Consider the following 19,876-nt stretch of genomic DNA (forward strand, 5'->3'; position numbering starts at 1 on the left):
TGGATTTTACATCCAAATTTCAAATGTGAAATTTTTAAATGTTTAAAAACCTTAACCAGGCAGAAATATTAGCTAAATATCTAATCCACATTCTGCATACTTAGGTCTGTGTGGACAGGCACAATCTGCATTCAAAAACCTATATTAGGCTACACATAAAAAAAATAAAAAAAATCTCCTATCAGTCTCTATGTCATGGGGGGAGGGGTATCAGAATACAACATTAAATCTGTTTCAGCCAACCAACATGAGAAAAATGTTACAACAAAAAGCATCCACAAGTTTTTAAAGACCCCCTCCCATGAAAATCGTGTTTTTCATGCTTTTCAAATGTTCCTGTGGCATTTGTCTTGTGTTAGAGCACATATCAGCAGAAAAGGAAGTGCAAAATTGCATTTCCGAGTTTTTCTGCCTTCAAATTGCTGGGAACCAATGGCAGACGCAAACTGGCAGTTTCAGGGGAGGGCACTAGTGCTACAAGCTCCCGCCCCGCTCTGCATCAGGCTCAGAGGTAAATGGTAAATGGTAAATGGTCTGTATTTATATAGCGCTTTACTATACCTGTAACGATACCCAAAGCGCTTTACAGTACATCGCATTCACCCATTCACACACATTCACACACTGATGGCGGTAGCTGCCATGCAAGGCGCTGACCACGACCCATCAGGAGCAAGGTGGGTAAGGTGTCTTGCCCAAGGACACTACGGCAGCAACCGGGACAGAGCGGGATTCGAACCGCCAACCCTCTGATCATAGGACGACCCGCTCTACCACCTGAGCCACTGCCGCCCGTCAAAGGCTTTCCAGCTCGGTGTACCTGTCAAGGTATAACAGGTGTAGCTCACCTGGTAGAGCAGCTTGCACCGTGAGCAAGGACTATGTTTCAGTCTGGGATTGAATCCCAGTGTAGAGTTTTACGCTAAATGCGGTGAATCTGTAATTGTACAATGTCCAGCTGTCAAATTGTAATGATTAAGTGATCCTTCATTTTTTGGCTGCTGTCTACATTATGTAATAGTTATGCTTATGTCAAAGTATCTCAGGAGGTTGTTAGTACTCTAATCTACTGGAACATTTTGAACAGATCTTCCTCAGGCAGTTTGTGAAGAGAGAAAGCACAGTGCTTTTAACAGAGGTGGCAGTCAAAATCAACAACACCTGTTGACTAAACAAGAGAAACACAACAACGCCACAAGAGAGCATCCTCACAGACATAAGTAAACAGGAAAAAAAAAACATTAGAATTGTTACATGATTTCACATCAATATTTAAAATGGTTAAATGTGAAAATATCAAATGTTTCTAATTTTTTTCCCTTGTTGGTCTTTCATTAAAGTCCCCCTCCCGCGATCCTTTTTGGTCATTTTAAAACCAGCTCATTAGCAATGCACCTCTGGAGGGTGGGCGGAGACTGCGCTGCTCTGCACCCGCTCAGCCACCCCACCCCACCCCACCCCACCCCTGAAATTCTATTATCTAAACAAAAATCAGTTAACACATAATTTCATTTAGACAGCAAAACAGCTTGAGGACATCTCACATTTTGATATGTCATCATCATCATCACCCTTACTGGGTCTTGAACTCACAATCTCTGACACCAAGGACCAGCTCCTAACTCGCTGAGCTAATTGGCTGGTAGTGAGACCTGCTGTGTAGCTTCATTTATCCACTCAGGTGAGTCAGTGCCTGGGCAGCTGTTGTGATGAAATGGTCAAAATTTCAGAAATTCAGTCATCTAAACAAAAATCTGATAATACATAAATTGCATCTTGACAGCATGGAAATGTTGGTGATTTGTTTTTAATGATAAGTGTTTTGCTTCATAAGAGAAAATAGGATGTTTATAAATTCCACTCTCACATTGGCTGCAGTTGTTCCCATGAGAGCAGAATTCAAAATGTTCTCAAAAATTCGGTTTTTGAGATAAAATTCAGATATTTGCCAAACTTCATCAACCATGACTCCAGAATATTCTCATTTTTTTTCAGGAAGATTGAAAATGTATTTATCAAGAATTTGATGGTATATGTTTACAGTAGTGTTTACAGTCAAACGTTTTCATGCACTGTAGACTCAATTTTTGCTTAATCAAAAATCCGAGAAACAAGTTTTGTGGAGGACAGTCTGGAGATGCTCTGTAGCAGGTTTGGTGTCAATTGAGCAAAAATTGTGGGAGGAGATACATTTTAAAAGTTTTACAGTTATTGAAAAAAACAGAGTGATGGACTTCATAATTTGTAATAAGTTTAAGTGGACAAAAGTTTCAGCAGTATTGAGGCTACATCGTGGTGAAGTTTCAACACTGTAGCATCTACCGTTGGTTTGGTAGGAATTTTTAAAGTTTTTAAATTTGAACGCTTATTGTGCCCCCCCTAGGAGGGGGGGCACATGTCCTTGGAGTTGAGTAAATCTGGCATGGGGTCGGATGTTTCTGTGAAGTTTGGTGAGTTTTCGCCCATGGGAAGTATGACTTCCTTGGAAGAAGAAAGAAAGAAAGAAAGAAAGAAAGAAAGAAAGAAAGAAAGAAAGAAAGAAAGAAAGAAAGAAAGATAGAAGAAGAATTCCTCGGAATACAATAGTGTCCCGGCAGCTTAGCTGCCCGGACCCTAATAATAACTAGAAAAAACATTTCCAAGAATGGAAATGGTGTGAATGCTGAAAGCAATGCTGAATGAGCTGAAGAAATTGTTGAAAGAAAGAAAGAAAGAAAGATTGAAACAAGAGAGAAAAAGGACAGAAAGAAAGAAAGAAAGAAAGAAAGAAAGAAAGAAAGAAAGAAAGAAAGAATCAAACAAACAAAGAATCAAACAAACAAAGAAGTAAAAAGACAGAAATGGAGTGAAAGAAAGAAAGAAAGAAAGAAAGAAAGAAAGAAAGAAAGAAAGAAAGAAAGAAATGGAGTAAAAACAAAGGAAGAGAAAAGGAGTAGAAAGAAAGAAAGAAACAATCAAACAAACAAAGAAGTAAAAAGACAGAAATGGAGTGAAAGAAAGAAAGAAAGAAAGAAAGAAAGAAAGAAATGGAGTAAAAACAAAGGAAGAGAAAAGGAATAGAAAGAAAGAAAGAAAGAAAGAAAGAAAGAAAGAAAGAAAGAAAGAAAGAAAGAAAGAAAGAATCAAACAAACAAAAAAGTAAAAAGACAGAAATGGAGTGAAAGAAAGAAAGAAAGAAAGAAAGAAAGAAAGAAAGAAAGAAAGAAAGAAGAAAAAGAGAGAGGGGGATGATAGATAGAAAGAGGTAGATGGATGGATGGATGGATGGATGGATGGATGGATGGATGGATGGATGGATAGAGAGGGAAGGATAGAAAAAGTTACGTAAAATACAAATGAAGGAGTAGAAGAAAGAAAGAAAGAAAGAAAGAAAGAAAGAAAGAAAGAAAGAAAGAAAGAAAGAAAGAAAGAAAGAAAGAAAGAAAGAAAGAAAGGAGACAGAGGGGTTAAAAAATAGGGAGGGGTATAGATAGATAGATAGATAGATAGATAGATAGATAGATAGATAGATAGATAGATAGATAGATAGATAGATAGATAGATAGATAGATAGATAGATAGATAGATAGATAGATAGATAGATAGGACACATGTTAAAAGCTGCGTCCTATGTCTAGGCTCCACCTGTAATTGTACTACTATTAATAGAGTTGGAAAGACTAAACGTCTGAACTTAAATTCATGAGAAAAATATAAATTGTTGGAGATGTTTACATCAAAAGTATAAAATAATTGAGAGACTGATGAATGTGAGCTGAAAACCTGTGTGTGTGTGTCTGGGTGTGTGAGTCTGACGGTCTCTCTGTCTGCGTGTACATGTGCAGAAAGTAAAACTGTTGATAAGCGCCACAAAACTCCTCTCTCCCTAATGATCTGATTGATTACACCTGTGTGGCAGCCTGCCCTCAGAAGTTACCATGGTGACTTTTAACTGCTTACATTTTACTGTGTGGAACAGTGTTGTGTTTGTGTGTTGTGTCTGTTTGTGTATGCGTGCATGTGTGACTGTGTGTGAGTGTCTGTGTGTGTCTGTCTGTGTGAGTGTGATGCCTGTGTTTGTGCGTGGACATCTTCTGTCAGTCTGGTTTATCATGTGTGTGTGTGGGGCTGTGTTTAAAAACATCTTAACGAGCGGCCAGGCTGCACCTGCACTGTTCTATTTATAGACGTTGATAACGAGCTGGCCAGTACAGCTGCCACTGCACTACACAGAGCAGAGCAGAGCAGAGAGATTTGGAGCTGTGCAGCTTTCCAAAACAGCCCAGTAAAAGAGAACCGTACCTTTTATCAGAATGTGGCCATGACTACTGGGGCAAGCAGACCTTCCTGAGCACATTGATGTGCATTAAATGTTTGTAGGGCAAAAACTTTTCTCAGGGTCGCAAGGTAGAAAAGGGGGGCATTTCTGCTTTTCTAAAAAAATCAGCTCCTACTTTTATATTGAAGTGGATGAGCCACTGGAGCGGGTCTAGCTGCACAATTAGGCTCATAGAGACAATTCTGTAAGTCTGTCTGCTGTTTTGAGCACATCAAATGAGAGACGACAAGTGTGGTACAAACCGGTGAGGAAATCATGTGTCTAGAGTTTAATTTGTGGCCGTGCTGGCAATTTATCCAGAAAAAATCCTGGATGTTTTTTCGATCCCTCTCACTCTAGCGATGATGTCACTCACTCTAAGCCCTGCTCGTTAGACGCAACACACACCCATTATAAAGCTGGATTTTGTCAAAAAACTTAATGATTTTAAAGCGGCCAAATATCAGAAACTGTTGAAGATATCAATAAGCTGAGTCATAGAGGAATACTTAAAAAGTTTGTCTACAGCTCAGAATTTGAATGAAGTCTCTAGCTGAAAGTATGTGGACACTTTAAAGGCTGAAAGAAGTAAGAAGATTTGAAGAGTTTCAAGACTGTTCCAATGCATTCTCTATGGGGGAAAAAAAATCAGAAATAGTTGAATATTGCAAAAAGTATGAATAGTTGAAAAGAGAAAAGACATAGCACACCCTGTCCCGAAAAGGCTGAACATTTTGATATTTGAATTGTTGAAATAGCACAAAGTATGAAGGACTAGTTACATGACGAAGAAAGGCAGAAAATGGCCGAACCGAATAACAATAGTGTGAATGCTTCCAGCATTCACACTAATTAGCTGCCCGGACCCTAATAACAATGAGTCTGTATTTCACAGTTCTTCTACTGTGTAATATTTTAAAGTGGGAGAAATAAACAGCAGTAAAAACACCAGTCTCTCCACTCAGATTATAACATCGTGGAAAAGCAAAAGATGATGCAGGACAACCAAAGTTCTTTAAGCTTTCTTTTACTAGGCGTCAGGCCATCAGACATAGACACACACAGGGGGAGGGGTACAAGACAAAAGCTCTTCCTCATATAGACTTCCTGGATGCAGGGTAAAGCACCCCTGGAGCCTAGAGCTCCCTCTAGGTCAAGACTAAGCAAAGTCAGGATACTACATTCCTCCACAGATCATGTGACCTCCTCCCCTCCCCCCACTGCCTGTTCAAAGTTTACTTTCACTTTTGAGCCAGCGTCTTTCGTCGCAGTTCTTTTTCAGCTGTTAAGGTAAGGTCAAAGTTAAAATGTTTGATCGCTGATCAATATGGGCTGTAACTGCCTATCACTAATTACAGACTGTTAGATGGCGTTTTCTCCATAACTTCCAGTGTTTTAAAGTTCTTGTGTGAATGCGTATGTAGTAGGCTGTGTCTCCCAATATGTGTCCCCTGTGGTCCTTGTTTTTATCATGTAAAGCACTTTGAGCTGTCGTGGGCATGAAAAGGTCCATACAAATAAAGCCTGATTGATTGATTGATCATCGATCAATTCTGCGTATCACTAATCAATACCAATACTGCCTATCACAGATCAATACTGAACACCTTATGTTGTTATCAGGGTTTTCCTGAGACTTTACTGATGATTGATTTTCCAGTGTTGATCAATGTTCAGCAACAGGTTCTTCACAGTAACTGAGTACATTTAGTGCAGTACAGTTGTGAGGTATTTGTACTTTCCTTGAGTATTTCCTTGTTGAGCTACTTCCTGCTTGTACTGCAGCTCATGTACCTGACAGGTGAAGCTACTGTCACTTTCCAGCTGCAGGTTGTAGATTAAAAACACTGTCTTTGTGTCCCCACCATTCATGTCTGTGATTACACACAGCAAACACTCTGGGTTATTGATTATTGGACACAAATCATCAATATTGTTCTGAAGAATTGTTTTAGAGCTGCAACAGTTTTACATTTTTCAAGCAGAAATGTTCAGTTTTTAGCCTCAAACACTGAAGAATTCCTTGTTTTCTTTGACTGTAAACTGAATGTTTTTATCTCTTTGATTGTTGCTGTGGACAAAACAAGACGTGGCCTCAGACTGAGACGAACTTTGTTTCCTGAAATTTGATGGAGCAGACGATGAATGGATTGACAGAGACAATAAGTGAAGAGTCTTGTTCTCTCTCTGAATTTCCAGTGAGTGAAATGACTGAATGTTGTGATAATGAAGCTGTGAGGTGAAATAAGTTTACTACCTACACCGGGACAAACTTTGCATTCAAAGTGCTTCACGTAGCTAAGGTGCCTAACGTGTGAACACCTACAGCCCCTTACTCTTTTTCCTGTTTTCTCCGTGGATGGTTTAATAGGAACTCTTTTTTTAAAATGCAATGAAATGTATTTTATTTTGGCCACAACATGCTTTTAGACAAAAACAGGGCACAAAACAAAACAGCAGTGACCTTGTGCAATATAATCATACTAAAACCATGAGGCAGCTCATTACTGCTGCTTAGTGCCTACCCTCTACAATGCAGCCGTCTGGTCCAACGTAGAAACATGAGTCACAGTTCTTCTACTGTGTAATGTTTTAAATATTTAGGGTTCAGTGGGAGAAATAAACTGCAGCAAAAACACCAGTCTCTCCACTCAGATCTGCAGCTTCATGACGCCATCTAGTGGACTGATAGTAGAAGTACAGCAGCTGATGGCAGCTTCCTCTTCCTCACTGCTGTGTGACTGCATTCAGCTGACACTGATATGAAGCAGAGGAGAAGAGCCAATCAGTGGAGGAGCAGCTGGAGACATGATGGACATGTGAGCTGCTGTGCACATGAATGATGTGTGTTTCCTCTGCAGGTGAAGCTACAAAGTGTGTGTGAGCTGATGTGGATGTGAGCTCAGCAGCATGGATCAGTGTGAGGAAAAATACAGAACCCTTTATTAATATAATACAGACTAAAATAAATATCAACTTGATTATATATAAAGATTTTGAATAATCATCAATCTAAATCTGTTCTCAAAATGAATTCATGACATCAATTATAAATAAACATTTCTTCACACACAAAAAAAAAGTCCAGGGCTACTGCTTTGCAAGTCAGTTGTCCTGCAACATGGTGGCATGGAGGGACTGTGCTCAATCAGACGTGTGGCTTCAGATCATAACTCCAACAGGTTGAGAGCCAGAGGACTTCTCTCTGTCTGTGTTAACTGAGGCAGTGAAACACACCTGGATTAGTGGCCTTGACTTTATGAAGTTCGTCACTTTGATGCTGTCGTTTAAAATCTCATGTAACACCAACCTGAATTCATAAAGTTTCCTCATGAAGCAGTCAGGAGGCTCACCGACATGACGTGCATGTTTTGTGTTGAGATGCAGCTGGAGATGAGCAGCTTCATGCCACTGTTTGCTAACTTCTCCCCACAGAAGAAAAAAAAAAAACACGGTGGCTCGAGTGGGTTGCAACTCGTGGACGTGAATCCCTTCATCACAAATTCTTCTGAATACTGTCGGGATTTTACCGGCGCTGGTTTCGCCTTTTTTTTTTTTAAATCACGTATCCCTCCGTGTTTCAGCAGCGCTGTTACTACACATCAACCGCGACTCCGTTGTTTGATTAACAGGCTATGCCGTGCGGCAAACGTCAGGTTGGGTTAAACCATCTGGTGTGGGGGAGACTCGTTTTTTTTTTTGATAATTAATTAAGTAAAAAAAAAAAAAGCCCAAGTACTTCCACACAACCGACACGGCTCCTCTTTTTGGTATAAGTTCCTCTGTGTCTGTGACATTTTCTCCGTACATGTTATTCACCGCTCAACCCAGGCATGCAGCTTGCTTGGTACAACTGCAAAACAGTCCCCCTCTCAAACAATGTCCCGCGGCGCGACGTTCCGCCGCTCTGTGTTCCCAACGTTTTGAAGCTACACACTCACCGGTATTGGGGTATATGAAAAATTCATATCATAAAAAAAAAATCACCGGTATTCGGTATGAACCGGTATACCGCCCAGCACTTATAACACATTATCTGTTATCGTCATCCAGGGTCTGCAGAAAGCTGACAAATATTCAGCCAGGTTGCATAAAACTGCAAAACTTTTCTGTATTCATGTTCCATGTATCTAAACTATTTAACATCAGTTGTTTTGTTGTTTCAGGATCCAGCAGCAGAGACCAGACTCTCCTGAACCCAGATGTCTGTCTTTAAAGAGCAACGACTCAAAGGAAGTGATCATTGACTTTAAAGGAGGACGTGGATCAGCTGATCAGATGTAAGCTGTAACTGACAGTCAGACTGGTTATTGTAGAAATGAACCAGTTTGTACGACGTGTTGTTGGACCAGGTCTGAAACCAAAGTGTCTGTGTCTGTTGTGAACGTCCTAAGGGGACATATAAAGTCCATCTTGTATTATCTCTCTGTCCTGATGTTGACTTGACACTGATTCCTCCACAGAGTGGACCAGGAGAGCTCAGAGGTTCCCAGTGGTCAGTCTGCCCAGCAGCATCAAACACACCTGGACTCCATATTTATGGTGAGGACATGTCCAACAGCTGCTGTTACATCTGTTGTGTTCACCATCATCTCCATGCTGCACTTTGACACCAGTGGATTGTCAGTCTGTCAGGTTTTAGTTTGATGCTGTCACTCATAGAGTTTCTGTTCCAGCTGCTGGAGGAGAACATGGTCAAAAAAAAAAACAGACTACTGACAAAGTCAAAAAACCCTACCACATCACACCCATTCTTGCCACTCTGCACTGGTTACCGGTCCCGTTCAGAATTCATTTCAAGGTGCTGCTACTCACTTATAAAGCCCTCCACTGGAGAGAGGAGGGGGTGTGACTCACCATCAGTGGGAGACGTGTGCCTGGTACCACGCATTTTTTTCATAGCGTCCGGTGTCCGGTGGACACGGCCCCTACTGACCAACGGCCGTGTCCACCAAACACACTTTTGGAGTGGTCGCTCTCTCTCTCTCTCTCCCTCGCTCTCCCTCAGAACGCTGCCGTTACCAGGTTACAAAACGAGCCGCTTGACAAGCGCGGCGCTGTTCCAAAAGTTGAACATATTTCAACTCTGAGCCTCTGAGCGCCACAACAAAAAAAAAACGCCGAGAGCTTTCTTTTTTTCCCGGCGAGGGCGCTGAGTGGTGTGCACGCCGAGCTCTATAGGATCTGAATGAAAAGTAGACGCCCAGAGCGCTAAAAGGGCGTCAGGTGGACACGGCCCCTTTATGTCAGAAGAGGTATTTTTTTCACGGCACCCCTGACGCAGTCAGACGGCACCCCAGTGTGCCGCGGCACCCACTTTGAGAAAGGCTGATCTAAACAATATTGTCTTGAAGTTCTAAATGTGTTTTATACTGATTGTGTGATTGACTGTCCTTTTTACAGGTAATACTCAGAAAATTAGAATATCGTGAAAAAGTTCATTCATTTAAGTAATTCAACTTAAAAGGTGAAATGAATATATTATTTAGACTCATAACAGGCATTGCAAGATATTTCAAGCTTTTATTTGTTAGAATTTTGATTATTATGGCTTACAGCTTATGAAAACCCCTCTCAAAAAATTAGAATATCATGAAAAAGTTCAGTGTTGTAGCTCAAATTGTCACAGCCTCGTCAGCCAATTAATCCAAAACACCTGCAAAGGGTTCCTGAGCCTTTAAAAGCTTTCTGTCTGGTTCAGTACAGTTCGCAATCATGGGGAAGTGAATGAACTTTTTCACGATATTCTAATTTTCTGAGTATTACCTGTAAACAGAGCAAATCATTTTTATACCATAGTTTTATTTTGGATGCTTGATTTAATTTACTTTGCACACAAAAACAGATTTCACAAAAACCAAAAACTACCAGGGTCAAAATTATGAGACTGTGTCTGAGGAGCAGACTGAACGCTGAAATACCTTCTGTCTTTTGTTGGCCATCACTGTTGTGAGTCACACTGATGTTTGTCCTGTGTACAGATGGAGGACATTTCAGATTTATCCTACCAGTGTTAAATACTGTATATTAATTAACAAACCAGGGATGTGATGGCACTAAATAGAGTCACATCCCTTACCATGATAAATTGTGGTATCAGTCTTGGTGAAACAGTGTCACTGATCTGGTTCTGTCAGGCAACAAAGATGGCGACATCTGTGAAGGAGCAGCTGCTGCAGATTTTGATGAATTTGGGGAAAGAAGAGCTGAAACGCTTCCAGTGGTACCTGCAGAATGATGACTTACTGGATGGTTTCCCTGCCATCACAAAGTGTGACCTGGAGGATGCAAGCAGAGAGAAAACAGTGGACTTGATGGTCGGCATGCACACTACTGAGAAAGTTCTGCAGGTGGCGAGGTTAATTCTGAAGAAGATGGGAATTAATGAAGGTCAGTCATGGGAAGTGCAGCCAGTGTTTTACCTTTGTTAAATATCTTGGCTTTGTAAATATTTCCACACAGAGGACAACCTCAACTGGGTTGGTCCTGCTACTCCTCATGATTAATGATTCCCTTTCCTCCAACAGGACAAGACCCGTCAGCAGCAGCAGCAGCAGCAGCAGAAGCAGCAGCAGCAGCAGGTGAAATTCAACACCTTTTGTGAGGGGATGTCACATTTCATGGTTGTAGTCATCACCATGACTACATGAATTTAGATCCAAATATTTCTGTGTTTAGATTCATTTACTGTGACCTGTTGTTACAAGGACCTTTACCTTATTGTCCTATTATCTGTTGTTTATTCATTCAGAAGCTCTTCACAAATGCCAGCCTAAACTCAAAGACAACCTGAAGGAGAAGTTCCAGCATGTGTTTGAGGGCATCGCTATAGCAGGACACCAAACCCTTCTGAACCAGATCTACACAGAGCTCTACATCACACAGGGAGGGACTGGAGAGGTCAATGATGAACATGAGGTCAGACAGATTGAAACAGCGTCCAGGAAACCAGACAGACCAGAAACAACCATCAGACAAGAAGACATCTTTAAAGCTTCAACTGGAAGAGACCGACCAATCAGAAAAGTGATGACAAAGGGAGTGGCTGGCATTGGGAAAACAGTCTTAACACAGAAGTTCACTCTGGACTGGGCTGAAGGCAAAGCCAACCAGGACATACACTTCACATTTCCCTTCACCTTCAGAGAGCTGAATGTGCTGAAAGAGGAAAAGTTCAGCTTGGTGGAACTTGTTCATCACTTCTTCTCTGAAACCAAAGCAGCAGGAATCTGCAGCTTTGATCAGTTCCAGGTCGTCTTCATCTTTGACGGTCTGGACGAGTGTCGACTTCCTCTGGACTTCCACAACACTGAGATCCTGACTGATGTGACAGAGTCCACCTCAGTCAACGTGCTGCTGACCAACCTCATCAGGGGGAACCTGCTTCCCTCTGCTCGCCTCTGGATAACCACACGACCTGCAGCAGCCAATCAGATCCCTCCTCAGTGTGTTGACATGGTGACAGAGGTCAGAGGGTTCACTGACCCACAGAAGGAGGAGTACTTCAGGAAGAGGTTCAGAGATGAGGACCAGGCCAGAGAGATCATCTCCCACATCAAGACATCACGAAGCCTCCACATCATGTGCCACATCCCAGTCTTCTGCTGGATCACTGCTACAGTTCTGGAGAAGCTGTTGAAGACCAGAGAGGGAGGAGAGCTGCCCAAGACCCTGACTCAGATGTACATCCACTTCCTGGTGGTTCATCTGAAACTGAAGAAGGCCAAGTATGATGGAGGAGCTGAGACAGATCCACACTGGAGTCCAGAGAGCAGGAAGATGATTGAGTCTCTGGGAAAACTGGCTTTTGAGCAGCTGCAGAAAGGAAACCTGATCTTCTATGAATCAGACCTGACAGAGTGTGGCATCGATATCAGAGCAGCCTCAGTGTACTCAGGAGTGTTCACACAGATCTTTAAAGAGGAGAGCGGCCTGTACCAGGACAAGGTGTTCTGCTTCGTCCATCTGAGTGTTCAGGAGTTTCTGGCTGCTCTTCATGTCCATCTGACCTTCATCAACTCTGGACTCAACCTGATGTCACAACAACAAACAACATCCAGGTGGTCTCAAGTGTTTAGAGACAAATCTACACATTTCTACCAGAGCGCTGTGGACGAGGCCTTAAAGAGTCCAAATGGACACCTGGACTTGTTCCTCCGCTTCCTCCTGGGTCTTTCATTGGAGACCAATCAGAATCTCCTACGAGATCTGATGACTCAGACAAGAAGTGACTCACAGACCAATCAGAAAACAGTCCAGTACATCAAGAAGAAGATCAGTAAGAATGTGTCTGCAGAGAAAAGCATCAACCTGTTCCACTGTCTGAATGAACTGAATGATCGTTCTCTAGTGGAGCAGATCCAACAGTCCCTGAGATCAGGACGTCTCTCCACAGATAAACTGTCTCCTGCTCAATGGTCGGCTCTGGTCTTCATCTTACTGTCATCAGGAGAAGATCTGGACGAGTTTGACCTGAAGAAATACTCTGCTTCAGAGGAGGCTCTTCTGAGGCTGCTGCCAGTGGTCAAAGCCTCCAACAAAGTTCTGTAAGTGAAGAGATAGTTGGATTTATTCATCATTGTATAAAAACACTTCTGTCTTTTCAACAGGACAGAAAATAAATCCCTTTCTTCTTTAATTCCTCATGATCATCTCTTCAGACTGAGCAGCTGTAACCTCTCAGAGAGAAGCTGTGAAGCTCTGTCCTCAGTCCTCAGCTCCCAGTCCTCTAGTCTGAGACACCTGGACCTGAGTAACAACAACCTGCAGGACTCAGAAGTGAAGCTGCTGTCTTGTGGACTGGAGAGTCCACACTGTAGACTGGAGACTCTCAGGTGAGGATCCATCCAGCTGTTTATCTGATGCCACTTGAACACAGCAGCAGGTGTTGACAGGGGGTTCCTGTGTGTTGTTGTGTGTGTTCAGTCTGTCAGAATGTCTGGTCACAGAGGAAGGCTGTGCTTCTCTGGCCTCAGCTCTGAGCTCCAACCCCTCCCATCTGAGAGAGCTGGACCTGAGTAACAACGACCTGCAGGACTCAGGAGTGAAGCTGTTGTCTGGTGGACTGCAGAGTCCACACTGTAGACTGGAGACTCTCAGGTGAGGATCCATCCAGCTGTTTATCTGATGACATGTGAACACACCTCCAGGTGTTGACAGTGGTTTCCTGTGTGTTGTTGTGTGTGTTCAGTCTGTCAGGATGTCTGGTCACAGAGGAAGGCTGTGCTTCTCTGGCCTCAGCTCTGAGCTCCAACCCCTCCCATCTGAGAGAGCTGGACCTGAGCTACAACCATCCAGGAGCCTCAGGAGTGAAGCTGCTGTCAGACAGACTGAAAGATCCAGACTGGAGACTGGAGACTCTCAGGTATGGAGAGGCTGCTGCAGCCACACACAGTGGGGACTTTAAGCAACGGCGGATTTTGCCACGGCTAAGGCAGCCGGAAATAAATCTCTCCTGACGCTGGTGCCGTAGCCGTCAAATCCGTAGTAGTCATTAAGCAAGATGCTGCAGCTGCGGTAGCTGTCAGATCAAACAGCTGATCGCTCACGTGACAGGGTGAGGGTATAAACACAGCTGATTTGAGCGCAGACCTGTCAGAATGCCCTGTCCTGCGTCAGGTGTGCTGCACAGCGTCAGATGGAACTTCATATGAACGCAGCTCAAAGCGACCGGTGCCTCTCACAGTGACCAAGCTCAGATAAATACATTGGATCAGCTGTAGTTTATCGCGTGTCCTCCCGCATAAAGCCGCAATATACCGGAGCTCCTAAAAAAAAAAAAAAACGCTATGTGCGGTGGAGCTGAAAACAGCTGAGTTCTCTACTACAGCTGAACAGCTGACATGTGGTCAAGACGTAGGCTACAGTGACCTGTCACAGTGTCACCTAAACTTCAACCTCAGACTGTCTGCTTCCTAGGTGATCACACAGGGAGAGCATGAATGTGTGATGAGTTGTGTTACAGAGTCCTGTATCAATAGGCTTATTCGTCAGTGCTTAATGTTTATTTATTAATTAATAGACCTAGCCTATATGCTGAGAAATAAGATTGTAGGCTAAATCAAACAAATCCTACAGGGAAGACCAATTTATGTTTAACGAATCAAATATTGTTTTGGTCAAGTCAACTGATAAATAGGCTCTTTTTGGGGGGACGGGGGGGCGCACAGCTGTTTATTTTTCATTAAGGGGGGCTCACTCTCTCACACTAACACGTTTCATTTAAGAAATACAACGAAAACCATTTAATTAACTCGCCTGAGACACGCGTAGTAGCGACAACGTGAGAACGCTTGATTTGCCGTGGTAGATCAGCCGGCGATGGCAGGCAACGCCGGCACAACGGCTTCAGTCTCGATCAGCGGAGCAAAGATCTATTTCCGGCTGCCGTAGCCGTGGCAAAATCTGCCGTTGCTTAAAGTCCCTACTGTCTGATAGAGGAGGAGGAGCTGGAACATGTTCTATGGCCCCGTTCACACCTGGTCACACCTGGTATTAACATCTGTCTCAGGTGATTGATGCATTGATAACATCAGATCTGATCACTGAGACCATATCCAGAGGTGGTGTAGGCCACAGTGAAGCTCCGCCCACTCCACTGACGTCCTCTGTCTCAGTCTGACTCGTTCCAACACAGTTTATACTGAAGACAAAATCTCCGAGTGTTTCAAACATGAGCTGTGCAGCTTTCATCAGTCACAGTGATGAACTACTGGGATCAGGAGTTTCTCCTCCTGATGACTTCAGTGTCTCATCATGACTCACTGTTTCATATTCAGTAGAAGAGATCTCAATGATGAAACCAGATGTTGGCAGCTGTGCTCTGAGTCTCTCCAGATGTTTTGATCAGACTTTATTTCAGAGTTGATGAGGAAACATTTCAGCTGCTGCTGGTTTAAAGTTATGGTTGGTAATCATGTTCAGAAACACTTTTTGTTATACTGGGGGCGGCAGTGGCTCAGGCGGTAGACGGGTCGTCCAATAATCAGAGGGTTGGCGGTTCGAATCCCGCTCTCTCCCAGTCTCTGTCGTAGTGTCCTTGGGCAAGACACCTAACCCCACTTGCCTCATGTGCATGCGTATGAATTATCATGGTGGTGGTCGGAGGGGCCGTTTGGCGCGAAATGGCAGCCACGCTTCCGTCAGTGCCCCAGGGCAGCTGTGGCTACACACGTAGTTCACCACCACCGGTGTGAATGTGTATGAATGAATAATGGTTACTGTACGCGCTTTGGGTATCGGGTAACGGTAGAAAAGCGCTATATAAATGTAATCCATTATTATTATTATTATTACTGGTGAAATGGTTAGGGTTAGGGTTTGTTACGACCCCCCTTGTGTCTTGGGGTGAGGGAGCAGTAACAAAAGAGTGCGCAGGGAACCAAGGGGCAATGATACGTGGATTTATTGGTTAAACAATAATTGTAACAGGAAAATGGGGACGTAAAGGGTGGCGTTAAACCAATAACAAAACAAAAGGATCAAAGAGAATACAAAACAAGGACGCCACCCATAACCTAAAAGAAAAACACAAGAAAACCAGGGGGAAAATCAATCCCCAAACAAAATAGCGACAACCAAAACTAAATCCTAATCCCCAAACAAAGACAAAGGAAAACGAAGAATCGAGGTGCGGGGCCAACAGCCACATGCAGACTGTTGCCCGCGGATCTGCCCCTTCCATCCTGAGAGTAGTCAATACTAGGGCTCGACCGATTTATCGGCGAGCCGATTAAATCAGCCGATTATAGACCATTTGAGAATAATCGGTAATCGGCCAAAACTCGCCGATTGTCGCCGATATTTTCAGAAATAAAATGCAGGGAATAAGACTTGGTTTTACTTTGAAAATGTTCCCCCATTTAAAAAGATCCCCCGACATTAGGCTATTTATCCTGTAGAGGGCGCATCCTCTCTCTCCACTATCCACTATAACCACCTCACAGCAGAGTGACTGAGCAGGACATGCTTTCCTTTTCTTTTCTTTTTTGCCGTGGTCGGGTGAATTAATTAATGCTTGTGACTCCGGCCGTGTTGGGTCCGAGATTCAACAAGCCGGTCGGGTTTTACCGTAGGCTAATTACAGGCAGTATGCCCGTTTATCACCAATAAACACAGTAGCCTACCTAGATGAGGTGGGTGAGTGACTGAGCTGACTGAGGCTGTAACACGGGGGGGAGGAGGGGCGGCGGTGCGGGTCTCTGACTGCAGCGGGACTATCATGTCTCTGCTCCGTGACACACTGAGAGCTGTGTGACCGGGGCTCGCGGCAGCACCCGCTAAACATTGAAAACAGCGGTGATACGTGCTTCCACGTCGGAGTCAACAAACCAGAAACGTCAGGAACAATAGCCTATTGGAAAAAGTCGCAAAAAAGAGAGAGAGGGGGAGAGAGAGAGAGAGAGAGAGAGAGAGAGAGACCGCCGTGCCGTGTAAAAACAACAACAACAGAAAAGTTTCACATGTCATGACTTCCTGTATCTGGCCCTTCAAATTAAAAGCCTACAGCCTTTCACAGTTCAGTCATATTGATTTTGACTTAATTTTGACAAGACAGAGCTCCAAATGTTGTTGTTTTTTCCTGCAACCAATTGACCAAGGAAATTTTGGCAGCCCTAATTTATATATTATATAATTTATGTAGATATATTACTTAAATTAATCACATTTTAAAACTTTATATTAAAAAAAATAATCGGCCGATTAATCGGTTATCGGATTTTTTCCCCCCTAATAATCGTAATCGGCATCGGCTCCAAAAAATCCATATCGGTCGGGCCCTAGTCAATACATTTATTCAGAAAAAGGAACAAAAACAATCGGACCTCTGTGGCAGCTGCAGGATAGACAAAACTCTGACCAATACATGCTTTTCGCTCCGAAAAGGAAAAACCGATCAGATGCCTTCATGTCTGGTTCTGCCTATGCCCAATCAAGCTGCCATCTCACTCTCTCGCGTGCGTGATCACAGTCTTCACCCAGGTCCACGTAAAGGTGAAGGCGTGGCTTCAGAGAGAAGTCTGAGGAAAGGGGCTGGGACTTTTGACTTTGTATTTTCAAAATGTGGCCAGATAGAAGCGTTTTTCCAGAGTCTCCAACCCTCTCTGTCTGGTCAGATATTGATGATCAATAATCAGCTCAGTCTCTCTGAGATCCTGGTCTTGTCCTGATGAGATGTGTTGTTGTGTTGAGGAGACAGTCAATCACAGTGTGACATCCAGATGTCCTCACTGTCCAGAGGCCTGGAGCTGTCAATCAGAAGAGAGTGAGTGTAGTGAACAGTGTAATAATCAGTGTTTGTGGCTGAATGTGTGTGTGATCAAACAGCTGTTTTCAGACTGTGTGTGTGCTGACTCCAGATCAGATGAAGCCACAAAGTGGCTCCTTAATGAAAGTCTCCAGCAGCTGGAGCTTCACTTCCTGTCTGAGTCCATGTGCTCTGAGCTGAGCCTGCTTCTCTCTGCTCTACAGTTTCTCTGCTTCCTCTGGACTCTGACTTCAAGTCCAGTCAAAATGTGCTTGTGTCGCATTTTTACAGCGTGTGGCGCGCTGCGGTCCGTCTTCGGTCCATGAATCTATAATACATCCATTGGGGCTCCGGACACAGAGCAGAGACCCAGGTCCGACAGTGGAAAGCTGTCCCTCTCTGAAGCAGAGGACGAGGCAGCTTCACTCCCGTCAGTCTTCACAGACGTCCACACATGAGTTTGTTTGTTTGTTTGTTTTTCTTGTATTTAGGGCCGGCCTTTTTTTTGTTTGTGTAATGATTGAATACCGGCCATTATTTGATGTAATGATGCGGTATGCCAGTTATTACTATAAAGTAACTTCAGATCACATAATCACTGATAAGTGTGCGTCCCCCCCCCCCCCCCTCAATAAACAGTCCCGACGTCCATGAGGCTGCACTTCAGACTGGTGCGGTCAGCGGAGGGAGACTGACATGAACTGCGTTGAGGTTTTTTTTGCCCCTACTGTAAAACATCCGGGGCTTGAGCCCAAGTAGCCATCCCATAACCCCGCCCCTGTTTGGGTGCAAAGTCACTGTTAATGAAATCAACATCTAATCTGTCAAAATGCCCGTGAGTCCAGCCCCATCGGGTCCACGGTCCAGGCTTCCAAGGGGGGGGGGGGTGCATATGGTCATTGTCCCCACCACTTTTCAAAGTAAAGTGACGCCCTTGGCTGTGGCTCCTGTGGAAACCTGCTCACAGCCTCATTCTTCAGCTTCCTGGGGAGTTTTCTTCAGACAAACACAAGTTGTGTTCACACTCAGTGTTTCTCACAAAACTCTCTGTTTCACTGAGCTCTAACAAACGTGTCTTCACCTGTGCCTTTCCTGGTGCATTGTGGGATATCTGGGCTGGTCAGCTCCACCTGTTGTGTCTTCATCTTCTTTGCTGTGACGTGTGTTTGTGCAGCTTGAGAGTCAGAGAGTGAAAGTGTGTGTCTCACACTGCAGTGACATGACATGGAGAAAAGACATGATGAAGTGTTTCCTCCTGGTCTCCTCCTGCTCTGTATCATCACTAGATAAAGACTCCAGCTCCTTCTTCTCTGTGCTCAGTGTTCATCCAGACATACCAGCCTCCATGTGAACACAGTGATAAAACAGTGTGTGTGTGAGAGCCATGTAATGTCCATGTGTGCATGCTGACAGAGAAGGTGCTGCTCTGACCCCCCTCCTCCTTTCAGGGTGCAGCCTGCTGGAGCCCGATATTTGACACCAGGTCCATGGAGATGTAAGTGTGTTTTGACTTTGAGCAGCACATTCAACCATCTTCACACTGTCACATCACTGACCTCATGAGTCTTCATCAAACTGTCAATAACTGATCACATGATCAATAACTGCAGCTGTGTCTTGTTCTCTCCATCAGATTCCTGTCCACTCACAATCGACACAAACACAGTGCACACAAGGATCAAACTGTCTGACAACAACAGGAAGGCAACATGGGTGTATGAGGATCAGTCATATCCTGATCATCCAGACAGATTTGACCGGTGGGAACAGCTGCTGTGTTCAACTGGTCTGACTGGTCGCTGCTACTGGGAGGTCGAGAGGAGAGGAAAGGTTTATATATCAGTGAGTTACAGAGGAATCAGAAGGAAAGGAAACAGTGAAGACTGTTGGTTTGGATGGAACGATCAGTCCTGGAGTCTGGAGTGCTATGATGGTCGTTACCACGTCAGGCACAATGACAAACGGACAGACATCCGCTCCTCCTCCTCCTCCTCCTCCTCCTCCTCCTCCTCCTCCTCCTCCTCCTCCTCCTCCTCCTCCTCCTCCTCCTCTGTCTCTAACAGAGTAGCAGTGTATGTGGACTGTCCTGCTGGCTCTCTGTCCTTCTACAGAGTCTCCTCTGACTCACTGATCCACCTCTACACCTTCAACACCACCTTCACTCAACCTCTCTATCCTGGGTTTGGATTCATCACGTCTGATTCCTCAGTGTCCCTGTGTTGAGTGAAGCAGAGTCTCCTCCTGTCACAGAAACCTTCTCACTGTTGAACAGACAGTTCAGTCTCTACATGTCTGTCTCTGTCTCTGTCTCTCACTCACGTTTTCACATTCAT

The 19,876-nt window shown here is 43.9% G+C and overlaps 2 protein-coding genes across 2 annotated transcripts in view; one reads left to right on the plus strand and one right to left on the minus strand.

The window, feature by feature from the left end:
* LOC146980466 (endosome-associated-trafficking regulator 1-like) overlaps positions 1–19,876 on the minus strand; it is a 537,750-nt gene that overhangs the window by 171,212 nt on the left and 346,662 nt on the right. The gene's annotated exons all lie outside the window — the stretch shown is intronic.
* LOC146980473 (NLR family CARD domain-containing protein 3-like) lies at positions 10,444–19,771 on the plus strand. Its single transcript, XM_085785688.1, has 8 exons — positions 10,444–10,723; positions 10,852–10,878; positions 11,049–12,843; positions 12,958–13,131; positions 13,223–13,396; positions 13,488–13,661; positions 18,992–19,038; positions 19,177–19,771. The coding sequence occupies exons 1-8, from the start codon at positions 10,444–10,446 to the stop codon at positions 19,764–19,766; spliced, it is 3,261 nt and encodes a 1,086-aa protein (XP_085641814.1). The 3' UTR covers positions 19,767–19,771.

This window comes from Trachurus japonicus, chromosome 9, assembly GCF_045865225.1.
Source record: "Trachurus japonicus isolate A0001 chromosome 9, Traja_1.0".
NCBI classification, from domain to species: Eukaryota; Metazoa; Chordata; class Actinopteri; order Carangiformes; family Carangidae; genus Trachurus; species Trachurus japonicus.